This window comes from Neomonachus schauinslandi, chromosome 7, assembly GCF_002201575.2.
Source record: "Neomonachus schauinslandi chromosome 7, ASM220157v2, whole genome shotgun sequence".
NCBI classification, from domain to species: Eukaryota; Metazoa; Chordata; class Mammalia; order Carnivora; family Phocidae; genus Neomonachus; species Neomonachus schauinslandi.
The window spans coordinates 114,654,697-114,681,357 of record NC_058409.1 but is presented as its reverse complement, the minus strand read 5'-3'; the positions used below and the strand labels follow the sequence as shown (position 1 = coordinate 114,681,357).

Sequence of the window (26,661 nt, the reverse complement as noted above, 5' to 3'; positions counted from 1 at the left end):
ATGAATGAATTTACTGTCTAGTATCGACTACTGAGGCTTGGGGACATGGCAAGAGTAGTAGTTAGGCATAAGGTCTTGGAACCTTCTTCCTTGCAAAGTTCTAAGCCTGCTGAAAACAGACTGTTCTAATTAGCTGTTCTTTTACTTAATTGAGGTTTATAAGAACTTAATGGAGTTTGAAGAACAAAAGTACCTCAATATGCATAATAGGCTATTTGGCGTCATTTTTTTTTTTTTAATGTGACGTATTTAATGAGAAAGGCAGCTAACCACATCTAAGTTCTCTGTAAGAGATGAAAAGAACTGGCATTGCCTCACTTGAGGCAAAAACCTCTTAAAGTAGGTTGAAAGAGGAGATAGAAACAGGGACTAATGACCAGTTCATTACTGAAGTAGGTAATTTCAGCTCTATGTGGCCATAGCATTCAAAAGCAGAATCCTGGCTGTGTTGAACCATACTTATAAACACTGATGACAGTTCCAGTTCATAGGCTCTTGTATTGGAAGTGAGTTAGATTTCTGGAGAAACAGGATAAACCATCAGTTTATTAGACTGAGTGAACATGTCTCATCTTGAATCATGCAGCAAAATGAGGATGTTTGATGTTTTTCATTATACATTTTCTCCTCTAGTCATGTATTTAAAAAAAATTTGATCAGTGCCATCGGAAAACAATTTGAGGTTAATATTTTTAGAAAGGTGTGGAGAATTACAAGTCACAAAATTCTCACGTGGTCAGGAATGAAATGATTCTGACAATTTGCTTGTGGTGTTTCACACGTCTAACCCATATGAAATAACCTTTGCTTTATGATCATACCATCTTCTGTTTTAACAGTCGAAGCCATATGAGTAATATTCTAGCCTTTTTATGATGACTAATGCTTAATGAAGGTTAGAAGATTGCAAGATTGTGACTCTTCTGCATTTTTAAAAAAGATTTTATTTATTTGAGAGAGAGAGGGTGCAAGAGAGCACAAATGGGGGGAGGGACAGAGGGCGAGGGAGAAGCCGACTCCCTGCTCAGCGTGGGGGCTTGATTCTCAGACTCTGGGATCATGACCTGAGTTGAAGGCAGACCCTTAACCGCTTAACCAACTGAGCCACACAGGCGCCCCATCTTCTGCATTTTGATCACCTTTTGTGGATGGACAATTGCAATAGGGCCTTTTGGAGTTGATGTTCTGGAGGACAGGGCATACTGGGGAGTTTTTAAGGTTGAGGAGGTTGTGCTACTATATTCAGGCCCACATACTTCCTTGAGAGAGGGAAGAAGGGAAGGCGGGAAGGAGGGAGGGAGGGAAAGAGAGCAAGAAAGAGAAAGGAGAGGGGAGGGGAGGGGAAGGAGAGAAAAGCCACAAAAATCTGTATGAACCACTTATTCTGGGTTTCTGCATTTCCATTTGTAGTGACCGGTAGGTAGGATTACTTACAGATCTTCTGGTTCCTGTCCTCTGGTATTTGGCAGCATTTTATTTCTCTGCCCCTTTAATGTGATGAGTGGATACAGCTAATTTTGTCCAGTGAAATGTGAGTGTGGGTACTAGTGCAGGAGTTCCCGTTTCCCCCAGGCTCCCATCACTATGGGCTCCTGAGTGACCCCAGTGAAGAGCAACTCCCCTTCAGCCCTCCGAGTCCATAGGGAACATGTGCCGTTCATGATGTATAAATCCTTTTTTTTGTGTTAAACCACTGAGAGCTGAAGAGGTCTGTTACTAAAGCATACCTTAACCTATGTTGAAGACGTCATTCATCAAAAGATTTGCCGTTGGATATTTGTAGTGTCCTTTCCAGCTATTGGTACTCCCACTCCTGCTTCTGGAGCCTCCAGAAAAATGGTCTGACTGAAAACCAGGGGAAAGTGACGACAGGAAGCACCTAGAAGAAACAAAGGGGGGAGTATTTTCCAAAAACACTGGCCCATAATCTAGTTGAAAGCTTCAGAATGTCAGGTCCCAGACAGTCACCCCTATTCCCAGTGCTTGTACTTTCTTCAAGTAAAACCAAGGATTTTTCAGCGGGGGAGGAGGGGTTGTAGAAACTGTATCTCTTATACACTGTCATTTTGTATCACCTTCTTTTTTTATCTGGACCTAGTTTTTACATTCTTCTCAGTCTTGTTGCCTTTTAGAGAAATTTCAGAGCACTTTGGATACAGTCTTGCAAATGCTTTAATCTACCAAGATTTCTTTCTGACTACTGAGTTTGCATATTTCTTGGCCCATTCACAAACATCTCTCCCACACTGAGCAAAAAACACACATTGAGTAGGCATGCAGAGAGAGACAGGGAACGCTTGTTGAATTTCAGATGTCATAGAAGGTGTTATGTTTCCTCACAGAATCTATTTCTTCTCAAAATGTAACTGACCAGTCACTGAATGCAAGAAATAACTGAATAGTAATGATTTTAGTTCCCGAGAACCTGTGATAGAATTTCATGTAAGTGTGTATATGTATAATTTCCTTGACAGCTAATAAGGGAAGGCTAGATATCTAATAATATTTTTATAACCAGTGCAATCACTGCTAATTCTGATCAGGTAGTGTTATAAAACATCACAACAGTATAATGAATAAGCTATAGTTTTATAGAGAAAGGAGGACTAGGAGAGATGGTCTAACATTTACTATATTGTGAGTATGGATGTTGTGTCTCATTAATGATGATGTTATCTTGATTAGTTCCATTAAAAATTAGGAGAAGAAATTGCCAAGAATTCTAACACATAGTGCCCTCAAAAATACATGTTCATAGAAAAATACATTTCGTACATATGTTCTTAAATGAACTAGGTCATATGTAAATATCCAAAATCAAATGACCAGATTTCAAGATATGTTGATTGAAAGAGTAGCTCAGATGTCTGGGAAAAAAAAAATTGTGAAGCAGTCCTTTCTCAGTTCCAGGGTGTAACAACTGCATCAGATCATTTCTGTGTTGTTCTCCTTATCTTAAAAAAGTATTCAGGTTCAATTTGATGTGATCTTTTCACAGTGAATAAATATAGGCAGTGCATGAAATTATTTTGAGTTATTATAAACCCAATACAGCATTCAGGACACAATCAGATATCTGGCTTCACAATTCAAGTTGCATTCATATTTCAGGCTTTTGACTTGATTCTGCATTTGCTATTCATGAGATCCGGGGCAACTGAAAGTTATTCAGATATAGAAGCAATCCTGATGACTGGGTCGCTGCATCTGGACAAACTGTAATCACGCTTTGTAATCTCGCATTGGGAAATCTGAAATTACTGGCATTATATAAAAAGGGCATCACAACGGAAATTGGTTTGCATATACGCAGTGCTGTTGTGAATTCTTTGAAGTGTGGCATAAAAACAAAAAGTGTAACTATTTACAGATCTACACCTGCAGAATCCAGTTAATTGCAAATCTTTAATGCCTCTGCCTCTTCAAAATTCTGTATTTGTGTTCTTTGTGCTCTGCTGTGGCAGGGAAGAGCACTTATAATTTTGTTGTTGTTGTTGAAATAAATTGATAGTGTTAGAAATTAGGAAGATACTAACCACAAGAACGTTGAAGAAATCATATAAAGAATACTTAAAGATACACATATTAAATGTTTTAAAAGAATACATGTCACTTTCTGACCATAACTTTATGATAAATTCTGTTGAAGTGGTCTGGAAAACTCTGAAGAAAACAGCTGTGGGTAAGGTTCTTACTGATTTTTCTTGTCTCTGATTCCCTTCTTTCAGCCTCTAATTGCACCAGTCTTGCCACTGTAACTAAATTCAAACAAAAGTTATTCTCTCTTGGGAAACTGGCAGTGACCCGAGCAAATGAACGCCTGGTGATGATGGGGATGTGGAAAGTGGTCGCTGTGATAAGCTGACTGGTGCGATTAGAAATGGTCATAACCTTTTAAAATAGTAATTAAATGACATATATCAAGACTCCCAAATATAGTTATATTATTTATTTCATGCAGTAATTTTAGAAATGATTCTGTGAGAAGACAGATGCACATAGATTTTTATCCAGAGGCCTTTTTATCAATATTTACAGTGTAAAAAAAAAAAAAATCAATAGCAGCCTCATAATTTTAACATTATCTTATTATAGAATTGTATTTATACAAATACAGCCATTTAATTCTATGATTTTGAAGAATATTTCATAATATAGAAAAATACTTATTTTAGAAAAAGTGAAAGAGCAGGACAGATTTTTATATACCATATAAAAATATGGAATGAGATATAAGCGAAGATAATATCTGAGTGGTAGTATTATAAGTTGCTTTTGTGTGTTTTTCTGACATTTTATAAAATGAGCTTATATTACCGTAGTAATCAGAAAAAGTAGATATGTTTTTAAAAAAAATTTTAAATTTTATTTATTTATGTGACAGAGACAGCGAGAGAGGGAACACAAGCAGGCAGAGAGGGAGAGAGAGAAGCAGGCTTCCCGCTGAGCAGGGAGCCCAATGCGGGGCTCGATCCCAGGACTCTGGGATCATGACCTGAGCCGAAGGCAGACGCTTAACCGACTGAGCCACCCAGGCGCCCCAGAAAACACATAAATTTTATATAAAATAGGTTTTACCCACAATCTACAGTTAATAAATAAGTACTTTTAAAAAAAAAACGTTTTGGTTTTTCTATTTCTATTTTATTTAAAAAGGGAATTTCAGTTTCCATGCATTTTTGGTAATCTACTTGCTCCAAATAGTATATTTTGGAACATATCCCTCTGGATAGTAAATATTTTTATATCAACTTCTTTAGTAATGGGTAAAAAATTTTTCTATTGTACCAGTGTGCTATACTTTAAGTATTTCCTTATTATTTAATATTTGTTTCTGTCCCCAGTTTCTACACTCACAAACATCCTTCTAGGCAGAGGTTTACACATACTTGTTACAGTTTTCACCCCACTTAAATGTCTATTGAACATCATTAATAATTGATCCTCATCATTACATTTAGTGGTTCTTTCTTTTAATTTGCCGACACAAAAGATGTTTGGCTTTTATATTTATGAATAAATTGCTGATGTTTAAGATTGGCAAATTATGACCACTGGGTCGTGGGGCCCATTTTTGAACAGCCTGAGAGATACAGATAGTGTTTGCTTTTTTAAAAGGGTTTAAAGAAAAACCAAAACCAAGAGGAATATGTGACAGAGACCAGAAAAGGCCTGAAAAGGCTAAAATACTTACTATCTTGACCTTTACAGGAAAAGCTTGCTGACCCCTGAACCAGAGGCATAAAAGAGATGGTTTATTTGCTTGGTCCTTATTCTTGGCATGGTGTCTGTATAATTTCATAAATAAATTGGCATATTTTTGTATCTAAATTTGCATATCATATCATGTCTAAATTTGCATAAGGTTACAAGTGATCTTATCCTTTATGAATAACAGATTTTTTTATTATGTTATGTTAATCACCATACATTACATCATTAGTTTTTGAGTAGTGTTCCATGATTCATTGTTTGCGTATAACACCCAGTGCTCCATTCAATACGTGCCCTCCTTAATACCCATCACCGGGCTAACCCATCCACCCACCCCCCTCCCCTCTAGAACCCTCAGTTTGTTTCTCAGAGTCCATAGTCTCTCATGGTTCGTCTCCCCTCCGATTTCCCCTCCATGCAGTGTTTTTAAAAATTCAATTACTATGTGAATAATTTTTATCCCTTTTCTTTTTTATGTAATCTAAAAATATTATCATCAAAGAATAAAAAATACAATTTCATAAATAGTGAAAATTGGTCAGTGGTTTGATATATATATATTTTTAGTTTTTTAATTTTTTTTTAAAGATTTTTATCTATTCATTTGAGAGAGAGAGGGAGAGTGCACGTTCAGAGGGGTGGGGCAGAGGAGAGGGACAAGCTGAGCAGGGAGCCCTGTTTTGATATATTTTTAAGGGGTTGATGGAGAAAGCACAGAGGCTGAGTTCTTATATTCTTTTTTTTTTTTTTTTTTAAGATTTTATTTATTTGAGAGAGAGGGAGAGTGAGAGGGAGAGTGAGAGGGAGAAGCAGACTCCCTGCCGAGCAGGGAGCCCGATGCAGGGCTCGATCCCAGGACCCTGGGATCATGACCCGAGCTGAAGGCAGACGCTTAACTGGCTGAGCCACCCAGGTGCCCTGAGTTCTTATATTCTAATATGCTGCTTTTTGTGTGTCATAGACATTAAAAATCAAAAAACCCCTTCGATTCCTTCATTCATCAAATTACGTAAAACCATTTGATCATTAGAAGTGTCTTCTCTGAACCCTAGACAAGTGCCACAGTTTTGTATTATATTAACCTTACTTGAATACGTAATACACAGAAATTATCGAGTACTATGTGCCAGATAATATCCCACAAACGGTTTTGAAATTGAACATGAATTCAATGCCTGACTTCCCCACTGACTTATCGACTCTTTGGCATCTGATTTCAATTCTCTAAAGCTCAGTTTCCTTGTTTGCAAATGAGGGTAGTAATGCTATCCTCGTCAGGCGGCTGTGATGAGGACCCTGCAAAGTGATAGTTTATTGAATAGTGAACCGATTAATCACCTGTGTAAATAAATAGGATGTGTGTGTTTAAATCTTGGCTCTGCTGCAGAGTGATGATGGGTAAGTTACTTTATTACTCTGAGCCTCAGTTAATGCGTATATAAATTAAAGGTGGTGGTGGTACCTACCGTGCACCGTGATCACATGTATGTAAAATTCTTAGAATAATTTCTGGCACATGAGTGCTTAATAAATACTGGCAGCTAACTTTTATCATTTCAGTTATCTGTATAATTTTATTTCTCATCCTATATAGCATTTTTAACTTCATACTTTTATAAAAATATAAATACAGATTTATGTATATAGAGAATCTGGGGAAACTATTGTTTTTATGTTCTTTCATGTATGCTGGTTTACGGCTCTACGTGGGCTGGAGAAAGGTTGGTGTTTAGAACGTCTTCGTGTGGCACATGGCGTTGTTACTTGTTTTAATTTGGATATATCAGACTTTCAGAGCTGCCTATCAAAACACGATGACATGTAAGTGGCAGAGCCCGTGGATCCGGTCAGAACCAGTGATGTTTAGCATGGAAGGGAAAGTCGTGGGCACATCCTTGTGGCAGTGAATTATTTTCCCACCCTTTCTTCCTGTCAGAAACTCCTTCCTTTGCCCTTTGAGGCAACTCTTCCTCTTCAGAGAGCACAACGAAAACCAAGTGGTTGAATTCACCACAGAGAACTGGGGATGTTTGAAACTATGAAGCAAACAATTCTTGAATTTATGTATGCAAATGCATGTACGTAAAAATAGAAAGATGTCTAGACGGTATAAATAGTCACAGGAGATGACAATCCAACTACATGGAGTTCGTTAATTCATGTCCCCAGTCACTTCTGAGCGCTCTGTTGAGATCATTGAGAAGAGTTAGGGATTGAATCTTTGACTTAAATGAGCACACATTATCTTTTAAGGAAAATGTAAAAATAAGTGTTAATCTTTGCTTTCAGGGAATACGGAGCCATTGATGATGTAGATATTGATCTGCATATTGATGTTAGCTTTCTGGATGTAAGTATCAATTTATACAATATGATTGGTACATTCAAAAACGTTTATTTGTATTGTTGGAAAAAATTAAATATTTGCTTCTCATTATTAGTAAGAAGCTGATTTTGTTAAAGTGATTATAGAGAAATACAATGACTGGCTGAAGAAACACATTTTATATATGTATATTTTTACATTGGTTCTTTTAATATATTCTGAAATTTATGGGCTCTTATTATAGTACTTCATTATTTCTTAAATTTTCACTTTAATTTTCCTGTGTAGAAGGTAAAAATTAAGAATACTTTGACATTCTTTTCCAAACCCTAGGTCTTGAGGTAATTTGTGAGCCTTATTGATTTATGTATTTCTTCAAAATAAATTTAAAAAAACGTTTCATTTTGGAAAAAAAAATCAAGAACTCTATAAAAGGTGACTAATTCATCTTTTAATATATTTGCACAGGAGGAGATTGCTGTGGCTTGGGAAGTGATTCGAACAGAACCTATAATTGTCCGACTACACTGTTCCCTTACACAGTATTTAAATGGCCCAGGTTAGTTTTATTTCTCTGTTTACTATTTTGAGTATGAATTAGTTGTGCTTGGGGCGTGAAAGGGAGTGTTCATTTGGTAATTCTGAGCATAATTGCAGCTATCTTGATAATGGTATTTAAATATACTTGCATCCTAACAAAGATGGTTTATTGCCAGTATAACTTATGGAAACAGAAACATACAACATTTAGTTGTATAGATTTCAGGAGTTGACAAGTTGCTGTGAAACAAACAAATAAAACCTAAAAGAGAACTTTGCATATAGTAGAGGCTCAGTAAGTATATTTTGGGTTGCCCTTAGATTTAATTATTTATGTCTCTGATTCTGGGATTCGATTTTAATGTTTACTTATCCCACCTTTGATTACTGATGAATTTAGCCTAACTATAAATATAACATACTTCTATTTTTAAAAATGGAGATCTTAGTAATATTTTTGTTTTCCACTATCTTGAAGGATGATTTTGCTATATCTCAAGTGATAGCTATTTACAGCAAAGGACATGCTTATTAAATCTTGCCAATACTTACTGGATTAAGATATCTTCCCCTACCAGAGCGCCTGGGTGGCTCAGTTGGTTAAGCGACTGCCTTCGGCTCGGGTCATGATCCTGGAGTCCCGGGATCGAGTCCCGCATCGGGCTCCCTGCTCGGCAGGGAGTCTGCTTCTCCCTCTGACCTTCCTCCCTCTCATGCTCTCTGTCTCTCATTCTCTCTGTCAAATAAATAAATAAAATCTTAAAAAAAAAAAAAAAAAAAAAAAAAAAAAAAAAGATATCTTCCCCTACCAGATACACATGCACATGCGTGCATCTGCACGTGCACGCACACACACGCGTGCACACACACACACTGTATCTACTCATGTTGCTACAGTTATATACTGCTGAATAACAAACCACCCCAAACTTAGTGGCTTAAAACAGCTTACCATCTCTCACTGTTCTTTGAGCTCAGCTGAGCAGTTCTTGCTTGGAGTCTCCCATGCCTTTGGAAGTCAGGTGCTAGATGGAGCTTATGTCACCTAAAGGCTCTGCTAGGTTGGATGCTCAAGATGCTGGACTTTGAGATATCTTGCAGTTGATGAGTGTGTCATCTTGGAGCTCAGCTGCGGCCCCTTGACTTGACTGTTGACCTTACACGTGGCTTCTTCATGTGGTTCCAGTTTCTTGTAGCATGGTGACTGGGGTCCGAAAGCAAGTGTTACAAGAGACAGGCTGTGGATGCCACCTGGAAAAAGGCACAGTGAATCTTCCGCTGTATTGTATTGTTCAAAACAGTTGAAAAACCCACCCAGAATCAAGGGATATGGACATAGACAGCACCTCTTGAAGTCAAGGCCGTCTTCACACATCCTGTACTGTGATGTTGGCGTGTTTTTCTTTAGGCATATTAAGGAACTTAACATCTACTATTAGCTTTTACCCAAGAAAGATCCCTGACCCATTCCAAGTTTATGAAATACATAGGAAAATCTTTCATTTTGAAAAAGTTTCTGTTGAGTCACCTCTTTTCTGTTTTTGTATAATGATTTCTACTTAAATAACCAGCACTTAATATAAACAACATATGATTTAATGCCAGGCAAAGACAACTAGATGTTACATATTTTTATTGTGATTATTTCAAATGTGTAGAAATGTAAGAAAGAAGAAAAAGAATTACTCGTAATCCCTCTATAGTGAGAAACCTGTGAATAGTTTGGTGTTTCTCTTTTCTCTGCACACATGGCTCATTTTCATAAAGTTGACATTGAAATGTATAGTTACACACCTTAATGTTATGTCACGAGACTGTCCTCAAGTCATTAAATATTCTAAAATGGAATAATTTGTAATATCTGCACAGTATTCCAGGTATAAGTGTATGTGTTTTTGCTGTTTCCCCAGATACTTTGTTGTATGGTTAAGTTTTTTTCTTTCTTTAGGGATTTGATATGTGACCATTCGATTTTATTCTGTTGGTGGTTAAAAGAAAAAGCAGCTCTTCTGTCTGAACTTTTTTTTTTTTAATTATCAGGGTTAGGAACAAAATTGGGTCAGTTCATCTCTACTCACACTACTCCATCTGTGTGAGATGAGAATGTGGCATGCTTTTATGTAATCTTATCACTGTTACTCACTTTTTAAATATAATCTTGAATTTTAGGCAGAGATTATCCTTTTCAACGTCTCTTTAAAGATTTGTTATATTTCCATGGTTTTGTAAATGTTCCAACAATTATATTCTAATTCACGTTTAGATGATTGTATTGTTCAGTACCCCTTCTTCGGTATTACAGCTCATCCATAATTTAGTCATTCTGTTTTCATTTCTGTTAGTTGATTTGCTACCTAATAGTTTGTAAACCAAAGAAATATGAGGATTATGTGTGTTTTTTTCATACTGGAGAATGACTCTCTCATTTTGTGAATGAGACACACTTGACGAACTATAAGTTTATGGGGTCATAATAGTCCCCCGCCCCCCCCCAAAAAAGGTAAAAATACTTGAGAGACTTCTGCTAGTTTGTGTCTGAAGTGTTTTAATTTTGTTCATTTGCAAGACATCTATTTTGGCGTTGCTTGTGTTTTGTTATGTGTACTTATTGGGCTATTTTTTCCCTCTTTTTCCTTAATATTATCTTTTACGTATTTATTTTTCAATTGGTACCATTTGGTCTTAATTTACCTCAAACAAGTTTTGTGACTAATCCAAGGTTTAGACTGACCTAGTTAGCAGTTCTTTTTGAAAGCATTCATTGCTAAGTTTTGGAAATGTATGAGTAATACTTATTTGAGCTGTAATATTTGATCAGGGCTAATCTGACAAAATATCTGTAAGTGAACAAGAATGATAAGAATTAAAGAAATATACCTCCTTATCCACTTTAATATTAAAGATTATTTTCAATGTATATGAGGAAATATATTTTAAATAAAAAGACATGATTATTCTTATGTATTTTTTTTCAGCATTGCTAGTGTATAAGTCTAGTTTCTGATCTGAAAGGCAAGGCTGCTTTTAGTTTAATGTGATAAACAACCAACATTATTAAAAATGTTTTTCTGTGCAAATCCTCTCATTATTGGTACCTGCACATGTACATGATCAGTGTTAGAATCATTTCCACGTACCTTAAGCAGCCCTCACTTACTGCCTTCCCAACCTACATTATATGAAAGACAAGGAAAAATCGAATAACTTTCATCTTTTTTAAAACATAAAAATATTTCTCTAGTGCATCTGTCAAGTTCTTCCTCAGTCTCTTGTCCCTAAAAATGAACCCTCGTGGGGAATTATTTGGTTATTTTAAGGTAACTTTTAAATAAATTTAGGAAGAATAGACATTTTTATATTCACTTTTCCTTTATTCCTTTAAAGGAAGATTTGTTCATTGTTTTTAATTTTATGTATCAGTACCATTCTGTGTTTTTTGGGTTTTTTTCTGCCTGAGGTCAGTAATTTTAGCTAAATTTATTCATGAGTACTTGTTTGCTTAATGGGACTTTTATATTCCAGTTTATTTTCTAACTGATTCTTAGTTATCAGAAAACTATTACTTTTAAAAATTTTTATAAAAATTGGGCACCTGGGTGGCTCAGTTGGTTAAGTGACTGCCTTCGGCTCAGGTCATGATCCTGGAGTCCGGGATCGAGTCCCGCATCGGGCTCCCTGCTTGGCGGGGAGTCTGCTTCTCCCTCTGACCCTCCCCCCTCTCATGTGCTCTCTCTCTCATTCTATCTCAAATAAATAAATAAAATCTTTAAAAAAAATTTTTTTTTATAAAAATTGAGGTGCCTGGTTTCTTCGTTGGTTAAGTATCCAACTCTTGATTTTGGCTCAGGTCATGATCTCAGGGTTGTGAGATTGAGCCATGCATCGAGCTCTGTGCTGAGTGTGGAGTCTGCTTAAGATTCTCTCTCTCTCTCTCTCCCTCTACCCCTTCTTCCTGCTGTCTCTCTCTCTCTTTCTCTCTATCTCTCTCTCAAAAAAAAATTATAAAAATTAATCTAAAACATTTTTAGATTTACCGAAAAATTGTAAAGGTAGTACAGTGTCCCCATATACTCTGCGTCCAGTTTCACTGGTTATTAACATCTGAATACACTCAAGGCAACTAATAGTAATAATTAATTTCATTAATTTAATAGTAGTATAAGTTTTATCACTTGAATCTTGGAACAGTTTTGAAAGTAACATCTTGTTAGCTCTTTCAGTATATTCTAAAATTTGGGTCATCCAGATTTTATACTACTAGTTGAGTCAGTGTTTGTAACTTACATTTCTCTAGAAGATTTATCATTTTGGTAAAATATTGATGTTTATTTTCTAGTCATTCATAGTATGAATAAGTTTTGGTCTTTGTATCATTAATTTGTAGGAATAATTTATATATTCTGGGTAAACATTTGTGTCTCTTATCTCTCTTTTCTCTCTCTCTTTCTCTCTGTGTATCTTATATAATTTCTTCCGGTGACAATTTCAGTTCTTCTAGTGCATTTTGATTTTTCAAAAACCAGGTCCCTTTTGTTTCTCTGCCTCCATCTCCCCAGTCACTTTTCCCACCTACCTGGGAATAGATTGTGTCTTCTTAAATCTTTTAAGAGAGAGCATAGCATGTTCCAATTTTGTCATCTTTTCTTAAAAAACAAAAAAAAAAACAAAAAAAAACCTCTGCTGAGTTTTCAAGATGTTAGGATTTTTCTTATTCATTTTTGAATTTCTGTAGCCCTGGGTTTGGGATAGGAGGGATTCGAGTGATGTCCACTCTGTTCCTCAGTCTGTATCTAAGGATTAGCATGCTTTTGGAAAAGGAACTGATTGATGATACTAACAACAGTTTTCTTTGATCAGTGGAGTGTTTGTGTCCCAGAGTAACTGCCAACACGGGGGGTGAGGAAATTGGGGATACCAGTTTGGTTCCAATGTGGAGCACGTGTGATCTGAGAATGTCCTGTTAACAAAGACAGTTCACCACCTCCACTGATCCAGACCACAGTATCTCTTGCCAATTACTTTAATAAGTTCCTGAGTGATTTTTCCTACTTCTACCCTTGTTTTCTAATGACCAAGAATGATCTCCAGAATCTATATATATAAACCATAAATAGCAATGTATAAGACTGTGTATATGCTATTTTTAAATATGTATGTGTGTATAAATATTTCTTACATACTATATAATATGTAAATGTATAATATATTTATGTCTGTGTACATATTAGAGTGTATCATATATATTACTTTTCAGTCTTTTTCCTGGCTGTTGGTTAAGTTTCAGCTCAACGTATTGACTGATTATTTTTTCCTTTGCAGTGCCCACTGTTGATGTCTTTCAGATTTCTACAAAAGAGCGATTTGGATTGGGACATCAGCTGAAAAAGTAAGTTTCCCAAGAATAAAAAAATAAATTTCTTTGAAAGAGAGCTGAGTTCTCATTTTGCTCACTCCCCTCCCCCTCTTCTTATTAAATAAGAGCTCTTTGAAGTGAGCGCCTCAGGAGAGGAACTCATCCGATGCCAAGAGCTGCATCAATAATTTAGCTGGCAGAGCTTACCTCTCGAAGCAGCCGCAGTCCTTCTGTTTGCCCGCCCGGGTCCACTCTCCTCCCTCCAACACCTGCCCTCACCTGTGGAGGTTGATCTGTGTGGGTGCAGGTTCTCATGTGTTGCTGTGTCTTGAATGTGACCAACAGAGGAGGAAGCAGTATAAAAAAGGAGTATTTATTGCCTTTGGTTTCCACTCTAAGAGGTTACCTTGAGTTGACTAGCCCTTCAAGTGAAGCTTTCTTCTCTGCTCTAGGCCACAGCCTATCCATGACTCTCTCTCTTACTGGGTTCCGTTACAGGTTCCCTCTGCCTGTTCCTTGGGGCCTAGAGGTGGTAACAGTTGGCAGCCACTGCCCTGTGCTTGGCTCCTATACTTAAACTCTTGAAATGATCATTCCTTTTTTAAATAAACCCTTTATTTCCTCTTCAGACCTTGACTAATGCAATGAATGAATTTATATTTTATGAACATAAAATTATCCCAGTCAAAATGACTTTTAAAACATGGTAGCGTATAGTCAAAATATAAATTTAATAAATCCTATGCTATATATCAGCTATAAGAATTTGTATTACTGGGACGCCTGGGTGGCTCAGTTGGTTAAGCATCTGCCTTCGGCTCAGGTCGTGATACCGGGGTCCTGGGATTGAGTTCCGCATAAAGCTCCCTGCTCAGTGGGGAGCCTGCTTCTCCCTCTGCCTCTGCCCCTCCCCCCACTTGTGCTCGCGCTCTCTGTCTCACAAATAAATAAATAAAATCTTAAAAAAAAAAAAAAGAATTTGTATTCCTGGAGAATTCCCGAAGGCTTATTTATTCTTCTGAATATGTAAATTTTACTTCAACTTAAATTTACCATTAGATTATTATATATTTAAACACGTGGTTTGCATCCTCAACGATGATTCAGTTCATGTGTTCACCTGTATTTTAATGAATTTTAATTGGGCATCAGACATCAGCCTTTATTGAGCAATGTTCTAAGAGAAAGTACTTTGAAACTTTTTATTTCATTTACTAAATAGAGATTTATTGTGGTCATTTTACTTGAGATTATGGATGTAAGAGGAAGCTTGTGTGTATTATCAAGGGTTGTACATATTATGGAGCTCTAGAATTGTCTTAAAGTTTTTATGACTTGACATTGCTCAGATATGAGTTATGTGTGGATCACATTTGAAAGGAAATTAAGATAAAGGGACTATTCTTGCAAATTCCCAATGTTGAGTTTAAATATGAACATATAAAAATTAGATAATAAACCCTTAATGTTTCAAATTGCACGTCTCTAAAACTAAATTCAATTTACAACATATGTTTAGCACATTATATAATGCAGTGTGGTTTCCTTATAAGCACTTAATTTAAGAGCAATTCTCTCATTTTTCTGTACTAGGATTAGGTATGCTTTTCCATTGGAATTGGTTTTTTTGTGTGTGTGTTGTTTTGTTTTTTTGAAGATTTTATTTATTTATTTGAGAGAGAGAGAGCGAGCGAGAGAGAGGGAGAGAGAGAGAGCCTGAGCAGAGTGAGGGGCAGAGAGAGAAGCAGACTCCCCGCTGAGGCGGGAGCCCAACCTGGGGCTTAATCCTGGGACCCAGGGATCATGACCTGAGCCAAAAGCAGATGCTTAACCGACTGAGCCACCCAGGTGCCGATGGTTTTTTTTTTTATTATTTTATGTTAATCACCGTACATTACATCATTAGTTTTTGATGTAGTGTTCCATAATTCATTGTTTGCATATAACACCCAGTGCTCCATTCAATACGTGCCCTCCTTAATACCCATCACCAGGCTAACCCATCCCTCCACCCCCCTCCAATCTAGAACCCTCAGTTTGTTTCTCAGAGTCCATAGTCTCTCATGGTTTGTCTCCCCCTCCAATTCCACCCCTTCATTTTTCCCTTCCTACTATCTTCTTTTTTTTTTTTTTTTTAACATATAATGTATTATTTGTTTCAGAGGTACAAGTCTGTGATTCAACAGTCTTACACAATTCACAGCGCTCACCATAGCACATACCCTTCCCAGTGTCTATCACCCAGCCACCCCATCCCACCCCCCACCACTCCAGCAACCCTCAGTTTGTTTCCTGAGATTAAGAATTCCTCATATCAATGAGGTCATATGATACATGTCTTTCTCTGATTGACTTATTTCACTCAGCGTAATACCCTCTAGTTTAATTGGATTTTGTTTTCTGTGTTGAGCTAATGTCTTACAGGTCTTGGAGCTAAGCATGGAGCCTGCCTCTATGTTATGCCATCCAAGTTGATTACCACCATACCTTGGCACATCTTTTATTTTTTTCCCCCTCCTGTGGTGTTTTCTCCCCTCACACAATTTTCCTTGTTTTAAATTTTTTTTCTAATTTAATAACTTGATTTTTTTAAGAGCAGTTTAAGGTTCACAGCAAAACAGAACAAGATACAGAGATTTTCCATATACTTCCTGTCCCCACATATGCGTAGGCTTCCTGTTATCAATATCTACCAGAATGGTACATTTGTTAGAATTGATGAATGTACATTGACACCTATCATCCAAAGCCCATAGTTTTTACTTTATGTACTTTTGTTAGCCACTTAACCCGTTTTTAAAAAAGTGAAGTGAAGTTGATCCAAAGGAGGGAAGAATTATAAAAACAGAGACATCTTGGAATATATGACTTTCTGCCTTTTAATTAAAGATGTCTGAGTTACATTGTTTGGGCTCAGAAAAAGAAATGATGTGTATAATTCCAACTCTGAGAAATTAAGGAAAGCTGTGTTCTGTAGTCATTATTTAATCACTTTGTAGAATATGTCACATTTTATTAATATTTCCATCTAAATGTTTAACATTTTAAAAAGGTTAATTACTTCTATGGATAAATTTTAGTTCTATGGACAGTTTAGTATATGGGCTAGAACTTTTTCGTAACGATTCCTATTAATTTTTAATCTAATTTACTTTTCCTTAATTATAAATAACTGGGTTTGCATGTGATCCTCTCTAGTCTAAAATAACATGATTTCCAAAAATCTGATCTCATCCTCACAATAAGTCATAAGAGGAAACTGAAATATAAAGAGGTTATTTTCCAGAAACAGATAGTAAGTTAGGAAGGCAGACTGAAAATCTAGGCCCTTTGTTATTATCGCTCTGGTTTGTTTTCAGCAAATAAGAAACACTCATTAAACTTTGTCCGTGATTCTTTATCTGGTGTGTTCCTGGCAGCTAGACGGGCTTAATAATCTTTATCTGGTGTGTTCCTGGCAACTAGACGGGCTTAATAATCTTTATCTGGTGTGTTCCTGGCAACTAGACGGGCTTAATAACGATTGCAGGCACAAATGCATACGCAGTGCTTATTGTATGTGAAGCACTGTTCTAAGCACTTTACCTACATTAACTCACTTGATCTTGGCCACAATGCTATCCAGCAGGTACCATTACTATCCACATTTCCTGGATGAATGAAACCGAGACCCAGAGAGATTAGGCAAGGTGCTAAGGTCACAGTGAGGAAGTGATAGAGCCAGAATCTGACCCCAGATCAATACTTTTGACCCATCCACCAATCTGCTTCTCATATAATCATAGGTATCCTTTTGTTTTATGTAAGACTTGGGATATGTTTTTGACACTGAATGAATATTGGGAGAACATGAAGGCATTAAAAGAGCCTGAAAGAAAAAATAAATACTGACCCAAAACAGTAGTGGGTCAACAGTGTAGTGATCAGCCTCATATAGACTATCTGTCATTCCAAAGCTAAACATGGCACAGACCATGGAAATACTCTTAAACTATCTATGACTTGATGCTGAATTTGCATTGATCAACCTTAAGTTGTTTTTAAAAGGAAAAAAAGCCTTGTAAATCTCCAGTATTGCCTTAAATACATACAAACATAAAATTAGATATAAATGCTTCATCTGTTGAGTTTGCATTTATAAAACAAAATTCAGTTTATGACTGCAGTGTAAAACACTCAAATTTTAATTGTAAAATTAGTACATTAATTTGATTTGATGCATGATGCTGTTTTGCTGAAGCTGTTAGACCACCACAGGTTAAATATAGTGCTGGCTCCTTGAGTGCATATTCCTTTTGAAATCAGCATGAAGAAAATCATAGCGTTGCCCACATATACTCCCTTTTCTCTGTTTGAACTACCTTGGGACCTTTGTTGACGCAGCTACATTGTCTGGTGTAATTGACCTTTGAAGTCTTTTTTCAACTAATGGCAGTTGTACCAGCATAATAGTAAACACAAACACCGGTGCGAGCACTAAAATCTCTTGGTGGCTCTCCATTATCAAGAGGTGTTCATTATACCACGTGTGCTCATCTGTATATTTCACATTACGGTCGACATTAAACACAACATTAACTTTCTTACAGGACAGTTAACTCCCATCTTTTGAATCCAAGAACATCTAGGGGTGTGGGTGCCCAAGTTTAAGAATTACTGGTTTCAGATGCTGAGGTCACACTTTGGAATGCTAATGTAGTATGAAAGTTGGAAGAACTTTAGCTACTAACTTGTTTTTTTTGTTGTTTTTCCAATTAGTCTATCAAGAATTAGAAAAGCATTTGTTAGGTTTCTTAGGGAATGGTGCATAGGAATGGCAATTTTTTTTTTAAATTTTATTTATCTATTTGACAGAGAGAAACGCAGCGAGAGAGGGAACACAAGCAGGGGGAGTGGGAGAGGGAGAGAGAAGCAGGCTTCCCGCTGAGCAGGGAGCCCGATGTGGGGCTCCATCCCAGGATCCTGGGATCATGACCCGAGCCGAAGGCAGACGCTCAACAACCGAGCCACCCAGCTGCCCCAGGAATGGCAATTTTTTATAGGAGGAAAAGAATCTGAATTTGCTTGGTACAAAGGGTGGTGTCGCTGGGGATTGCAGGTTAGGTACAGGGACAAATGAAAACCCTAATATTACTGTTCCATTTAAGTCATGCTGAAATCTTGGGTGGAAAAAAAAAATCTTCAAAAATAAAATGTTAAATAAAAAAAAATTTCCATTGGCCTGAGCTTTAAGGTGAATTTACTGCAAATTTGGAATCCTGCATCATAGACTGCAGTTTTATCCCCTTCCTCAAAATATTCCATAAATGACTGTTTCTTCTCAATTCAACTAAGCTCGCTGACTAAAGGCCAGGGGTAGTAAGTCTGAGGTTGTACTTTGTGGTGATCGATGTTAATTTGATAGAAACTGAGGATCTTGAGAAATTAATAATGGTCTCAGTGCTAAGAGTCACACCTGTTGGAGTAGCATATGTTAACATAGGTCATTCCATATTGGATAGCATAGGTGTTGCAGTTTTGCCATTTATTACCAGGCTAAATTGGGACGATTTCAGTCTTTAACCTTACTTAGCCTTATTTGTGAAATGTGTAGAGTAATAGCTACTATTCTCTGGGGGTGTTGAGAGTTCAAAGAAAAAAAGATCTGTTATATAAATTACTCTTTGGTATATTATAAATGGTAAATATTGGTACCAGTGTTTTGTGTTTTGTGGGGTGTTTTTTTTCTTTTTTGCTCCAAAAGCAATCTGTGTTAGAAATAACTGAGAAGAACACGAAAAGCAGGCAATGCTGAATTGACTTTTGAAAGAAAATCAGAATGTTTTAATTTATTGTATACATAAAGTTTAACTGTAAAATTTCACATCTACTTGAGTCTCAGCCTTAACAGACCCTCTGCCATTGCCAGTTGAAAGGTGTGATCTGAGAAGCTGTCACAGTCAGGGACCCTTCTCAGAAAACAATACTGTGTCCAAGTCTACAGCTGATGTTCCAGGATTCTTTGCCATGAAGCAGTGATGGGCAGTGGTCTTGACTTAGAAAATACTGAGATCGGGAGTTGCCAAATTCCTGTTTTATGATAGTAACTAAAAGCTTTTAGAGACACACAGTTTTTTAAAATTTTTTATTTTATATATTTTTTTAAGATTTATTTATTATTTTAGAGAGAGTTTGCACATGCATGTGTCGGTAGGGTCTCGAGAGGCAGAGGGAGAGGGAGAGAGGGAACCTGAAGCCAACTCTGTTCTCCCACGCCGGGCTCGATCTCATGACCCTGAATTCATGACCTGAGCTGAAACTACGAGTTGGTCACTTAACTGACTGAGCCACTCAGGCACCCCAAGACACACAGTTTTGTTTAAAAAACCAGTGTATTTAAAAGTGAATGGGCTAGGGGCACCTGGGTGGCTCAGTCGTTAAGCGTCTGCCTTCAGCTCAGGTCATGATCCCAGAGTCCTGGGATTGAGCTCCGCATAGGGCTCCCTACTCAGTGGGAAGCCTGCTTCTCCCTCTCCCACTCCTCCCCCTGCTTGTGTTCCTGCTCTCGCTATCTCTCTCTCTCTGTCCAATAAATAAATAAAATCTAAAAAAAAAAAAAAAAAAGTGAATGGGCTGTGCAGAGAGAGAAAATTTGCTGATTTCATATTTCTCCGTAGAGTCAGTTTTACATGGTTCCTTTTTACTTAACGATTTCACAGTTTCATTTTATTTTCCTTTTCATGAAGAAAACTGCATAAGCAAATCAAGTAAAAAGAAATTGACTTTACTTGTATCTTAAGCGATAAAATCATAGTTAATATCAAACATTATTTCCAAAATGTGTTTCTGTCACCAGCAAAATAATTCAGAACTTCCTTTTGGCTAAAGAACTTCGGCTAAAGTTGTTTAAAGGCTGCCCTTCTAAATGTCTTTATAGCCTATTATTTATCAATTCTTTTTTTTTTTAAAGGTATTTATTTATTTGAGAGAGAGAGAGCGAGCAAGAGAGCATGAGCACAAGTGGTGGGGGGGAAGGGGAGGACAGAGAGAGGGAGAAGCAGACTCCCCACTGAGCTGGGAGCCCGATGCGGGGCTCCATCCCAGGACCCTGGGATCATGACCTGAGCTGAAGACAGATGCTTAACCACCTGAGCCACCCAAGCGCCCCTATTTTATCACTTCTTTTGTCATTTATGCTATTAATCATATCATAGTAATTAATGAGTTATTAACCAAAATGCAATAAAGTCATAGAAATTTTCTGCATGGTGCTTTCCTACACATGGAAACATCTCGTGTGATTTTAAATTATAATCTCACCAATTGCTATGCATTTATTTTCCTTTGATAAATACATTCTCTACATAATTCGGAAATCTCATATCATCTTGGAGCTGTGATGACAGACTTACTTTGGATTGACAGGATCATGCAGACATTCGTTACACAGCAGTGGAAACAGAGCAAAGAGAAATCCAATTGCCTGCACAATAAGAAGCTGTCAGAGAAGAAGGTGAAATCTCCCCTGCATTTATTTTCTACCTTGCGCAGGTGGGTAGCAGATGATTTACTTCTCTGTTGTCTTCAATTCTGAGCATGTGCTGCTCCATAGTTAGGTACTTCAGAGCATTCTTTCTATAGTCTTGGCATTCATTTATTTTCTGTGTGACTTCAAAGAACGGACCAAGTTCTATCGATTCCATCAAAAGCATAGATACCCATTTCTACATTCAGAGTGTTCGTTTTCTTAACATGCGTTAAATGTGTTAAAATGACATTCTATGTTTTCTAATCACATAGATTTTTCTGTACCAAAATTAGTTCTGCAAAGAGTTCTGGGACAGGAGGGGTGCAAAACCTGATAATCTGTTTTTGCTTTGCAGGAAAAATATAATTCAGTTCAGTCCATGTGATCACTGTGCCCATATTGTGGTTGCTATCTGAGCTGGATGGGCTGTATTAAAACGAGGTGGTATTTGTGGTCAAGTTGAGTTGATTGCGCCTACCAGGTGTTCTCCGTGGTGTGTCATACTCATGATTTGCCCTGTATTAATTGTTGTTCCATTTTCAAGGTCGCCAAGTTATCCTCCCCCTGGTTGTGGTAAAAGCAAATCCAAACTGAAATCTGAGCAAGATGGAATTTCCAAAACGCATAAGCTGCTGCGGAGGACTTGTTCCAGTACCGTCAAGACCGACGACGTGTGCGCCACCAAGTCGCACAGGACCTTTGGTCGCTCCCTGTCCAGCGACCCCAGGGCTGAGCAGGCGGTGGCGGCCATTAAGTCGCACAAACTTTTGAACCGGCCCTGCCCGGCAGCTGTCAAGCAAGAGGACTGCCTCACTCTGAAGTCGCACAAACTGTTGACTCGGTCCTGTTCTGGAGACCCGCGATGCGAGCACAACACCAACTTGAAGCCCCACAAACTGTTAAGCAGATCTTACTCCAGTAATCTCAGAATGGAGGAGCTGTATGGACTGAAAAACCACAAGTTGCTCAGCAAGTCTTACTCCAGTGCTCCCAAGTCATCCAAGACGGAGCTTTTCAAGGAACCTAATGCAGAGGGCAGGAGGCTCTCTCTTACCTCAGGGCTTATCGGTATCTTAACACCGTCTTCATCGTCATCTTCCCAGCCTGCTGTGCGTAAATACTTTCATCCTGAGTTCCTAAATGTTAGCCAAGGTGCAGGAGAGGTTTTTGTAAGACCTGGTAGAGGAAAGAAGCAAGATCTTCATTTTTGTTTTTGTTTTTTAGAATTTACCCTTTGTTTCTTTTTGGATATTACTATAGCATACCAGACATTGGCAACCAGTACTGGAATGTTCATTTTGATTCTGAAAAAATAAATATAGCTATTGATTGAAGGTCTAGTCCAAATTCCTGTTACGGTCATGAATGCTGCTAAAAATGGAAGGAAGTCAGTTGGATCCACAAATCCGATCCTTTTAAGCAAGCAGGGCATTTTAATGTTTTATCAAGTAGGTTTATCTGTTCTCTAGTTTTCATACATAAGTAGTGGAGGACAAAGTTTGTCTAATAATTAAATTCAGAGTAATGTCCTTCCTTTTATATATACATATAAGAACATTTGCCTATGAACATCGTAACTTGTGGAGAGAAGCAACATCTACTTCTACTCACTTAAAGCTGCTTTCAGTGTCTACTTTCTAAAACTGAAATCACTTTATCCTGAAGTTTTTTGGTGGAGATGGGGCCAGAAGGTAACTGTATTCAAATTTAAGTCCTCTGCGTGGTATTTATTGGGAGTCAGTCTTACACGGAGTTTACCTTTGGAGTGATCAGCATTATAGCTGATTTCAGATAAAGAAACAGACCTATCTTATGTATATTAAATACGTAAAATAGTTGATAAAAATGTTGTTTACTTTTAGTAAATGCGTGTGTGCGCTGGGGTAAGGGTATACTTAACTCTTAGCCATATATATGGATACACCTAGTAATAGATGAAATTGAAAAAAATAAGATACATTATCAGAAAGTTGTGCTGCTCTTGTATAGCTTTATTTCTAAAATTATATTGTAAATGATACCATAAAATTATATTTGTGTTAAGAAAGTGTATTTAAGTATGTTGATAATTTTAGATGGACATCCCTAAAAGCCCATTTCTTATCAAAAGTAAGCAGTAAGGACACACAGAAAATAATGTCAAAATGTTAACATAGAACGTTTTCCGTGACAGTTTCACCTAAGAAAGATAATTTCACGTATTCTGTAAGAGAAAATGTCTTACAATCTTCCTGTATGGTTAAGCCTACTACAGTACAATAGTTTAGTGTTGTACCCCCTCAGTAGCTGTCTCATATATCCTTGGAGGAATAATTCTCATTGTAAAATAAGATGGAAATAGTCTAAATGAGGAGGTGGGAGCATTTGACAAAAAGTAGTAGAGAAAATGAGCTTTTGTGATCATTTAAAAATGCCAGTCATTTTTACTAGAAGATCAAATAATTAAGAATACTATTGGTTTAGCTTAGACAAGGCTTGTGGTAGTAATGGCAGAAAGTATGTTATAAAGAAATTCTAAAATCTTGATGTCATAATCAGTGATTTAATTCATATTACAGTTGACCTTAGATCACACTTGTATTCACTGTTGCAAAAAGTCAAAGGCTGTAATTCATATATTCTCTGAGTTAAAAAATTGTTTTCTTCTTTTACTTTGCCTTTTATAGCCAAATGGTGCCAAATGCATTCCAATACGAGACCGCGGCTTCCTAGTGCAGGTATGAGCCATGTCATCCGTTGCAGAAATATTTTAGCTTTTAATGGGTTTTCAAATTATTTATGAACTTGACTTAATTATTTATCTTTGTTGTTTTATTCAGACAATTGAGTTTGCTGAACAGCGGATCCCTGTATTGAATGAATACTGTGTGGTTTGTGATGAGCCACATGTCTTTCAAAATGGCCCCATGCTTAGGGTAAGTTCTCACTGGTAGAATATCAGTGTTGATATAGAATATAAAAGGGTTAAGATATAAAAATAAATAAGTAAATAACTTGATTTACAGTAAATGCTCTCTACTGAGCAAATTATTTAATACACATGGTGGTATAATTTTGACAAAAGAATCACTATTTCTAAAGAAGTCTGTGAAAGAAGAGCAGGTCGTTTCATATTAGGAAAATATTTCTTAGTGAATTTCCTATATGTGCCTATCTGTCATCTCTCTTTCTTTCCCTCTATTTATATCTGTGTATCCATCTACATCTATATCAATATCAAATAGATGTAGATGTAGGTGAATATAGAGATTCACATAGCTACAGATGTATACATGCAAGCTTGTGAGCAGTGTTTCTTCAAAACCACACAATTTAAGACGCTTATTCTAGAGAAGAAAGGGTAGAAGTTAGAAGAGATATACAAAGAATCAGAATTTTAAAGATTTCAAAAAAATGCCAGCTCACTGAAACATTTGGGGCATTATTGAGGGAGTATAGAAGTAAGAACCAATGTGTATGTGTTGCCACAAAAAATAAATTTTTCCATTTATTTAGATGTGCAATTTGGGAGGAATGATCCAGTTTCAAGTTTTTCTGCAATTTTTAAATTGAGATCAAGTTCATATAATGTGCGATTCACTATTTTAATGTATACAATTCAATAGTTTTTAGTGTGTTCACAGTGTTGTGCAACCATCACCACTGTCTAATTCCAGAACATTTCCATTATCCAAAAAAGAAATCTGTAACTGTTAGCAGTCATTCCAGTCTTCTCCTCCCCTCATCCCCTGGCAACCATTAATTTATTTTTTGTTTCTATGAATTTGCCTATTCTGGACATTTCATATAAATGGAATCATACATTATGTGGCCTTTTGTTTTTGGCTTCTCACTTAATATAATATTTTCAAGGTTCATCCAATAGCGTGTATCAATAGTGTATTCCCTTTTTTTTGGTGTAATAATATTACATTCATGGATATATGACATGTGTTTATCCATTCATCATTTAATGGAATTGCTGGGACATATGTTAACTCTAAGTGTTTGAGAAACTACCAAACTATTTTTGACAGTGGCTGTACCGTTTTATATTCCCACCAGCAGTGTATGATGGTTCCAATTCCATCTTCTCCAACACTTGTGATTCTCCTTTTTTTCCACCCCAGTTATAGCCATCGGAGTGTGTGTGAAGTGGTATTTCATGGTGGCTCAGATTTGCACTTCCCTAATGATTAGTGATTTTGAGCATTTTTTCATGTGCTTATTGGCCACTTGTGCATCTTCTTTGGAGAAACATCTCTTTATATTCGTTGCCCATTTTTAATTGGATTATTTCTTTTTTGTTGTTGAGTTATTAAAGTTCTTTATATATATCCTGAATACTGGATTTTTATTAGATGTGTGATTTGCAGATATTCTCTCCTATTTTGTGGGTTTTCTTTTCACATTCTTGATAGCGTCCTGTGACATACAAAAGTTTTTAATTTTAATGGAGTCCATATTTATCAATTGAACTGTTGCCTAATCCAAGGTCACAAAGATTTACACCTATATTTCCTTTTATGTGTTTTATATTTTCTGTCTTAGAATTAAGTCATTGATCCTTTTTGAGTTAATTTTTGCATATGGTGTGAGGTTGGGTTCTAAATTAATTCTTTTGTTATGTAGCTATCCAATTGCCTCTGCACTGTTTGTTGAAAAGACCTTCTTTCTCCATTGAATGGTTGTGGCACCCTTGTTGAAAATCATTTGACTATAGATCTATCAGTTTATTTGGACTCTTAATTTTATTCCACTGACCTGTATGTGTATCCTTACATCTGTGCTACACTGTCTTTATTACTGTAGCTCTGCATTAAGTTTGTAAGCAAGAAGTGTGAGTCCTCCAACTTAATTTTCCTTTTATAAGATTGTTTTCACTATTTGGGGTTCCTTGCATTTCTATATGAATTCTAAAGTCAGCTTGTTCATTTCTGCAAAAAAAGGCAGCTGGAATTTTACAGGTTTGCATTGGATCTGTAGGCCAGTTTGGGAAGTATTGCTGTCTTAACAATTTTAACCCCTCCAATCCAGGGACACAGGAAATGTTTCCATTTATTTAGACCTTTAAAAATTTCTTTCTATGTTGTAGTTTTCATCGTTCAGGTCTTGTACATCCTTGGATAAATTTATTTTTGAGTTAGTTTATTCTTGTCACTCTTATCAACTTTGCACTGGAGGTTATAACCAGGGCAATTAGGTAAAAAAAAAAATATTAGAAGGTATCCAGATCGGAAAGGAAAAACTAGAACGATCTCCATTTGCAGATGACATGAGTGCTATGTGCTAGACAGTGTACAGATAGATATTTTGCATATTGCTTCCTTATTTGATTTTCACAAAACTCTTGTGGTTTATGTATTTTCGGGCTCATGGTGCAAATAAAAGGATTAAGATCGAAAAGAGGGTAAGCAATTTGTTCAGCATCACCCAGCTAGTATGGGTAGAAGCTGTACTTTCAGCTTATTTCTGCCTGATTTCAAAACTGCATCATAAATGCTTATTGAAGGCTTCCTAAGTATAAGGCACCATGCTAGATTCTGTTGTACTTTTTAAGAGAAATTCGTCCTGTTCTTGGGAATATATGCTTGAAAAGACAAATTATAAAGCCTAGAGAGAGACAATTTTGTCAGCACTTGTTTGCATTTTAGGATTTATACTTTAAGAAACATGTAATAACCATTTATGATCATGATCTTTTGTCAAGGTATATGATATATTTGTTTTATTTTACTTGTT

At 36.7% G+C, this 26,661-nt stretch overlaps 1 protein-coding gene across 2 annotated transcripts in view; it reads left to right on the top strand.

Moving 5' to 3' along the window:
* Positions 1-26,661, top strand: part of PARP8 (poly(ADP-ribose) polymerase family member 8) — a 171,364-nt gene that overhangs the window by 104,166 nt on the left and 40,537 nt on the right. For both annotated transcript variants that reach the window (XM_044916920.1, XM_044916919.1), the window contains exons 8-14: positions 7,504-7,564; positions 8,009-8,099; positions 13,400-13,466; positions 20,838-20,963; positions 21,485-22,049; positions 23,607-23,657; positions 23,760-23,855. In XM_044916920.1, coding sequence (XP_044772855.1) covers positions 7,504-7,564; positions 8,009-8,099; positions 13,400-13,466; positions 20,838-20,963; positions 21,485-22,049; positions 23,607-23,657; positions 23,760-23,855 — 1,057 coding nt within the window. The remainder of the gene's footprint in view (positions 1-7,503; positions 7,565-8,008; positions 8,100-13,399; positions 13,467-20,837; positions 20,964-21,484; positions 22,050-23,606; positions 23,658-23,759; positions 23,856-26,661) is intronic.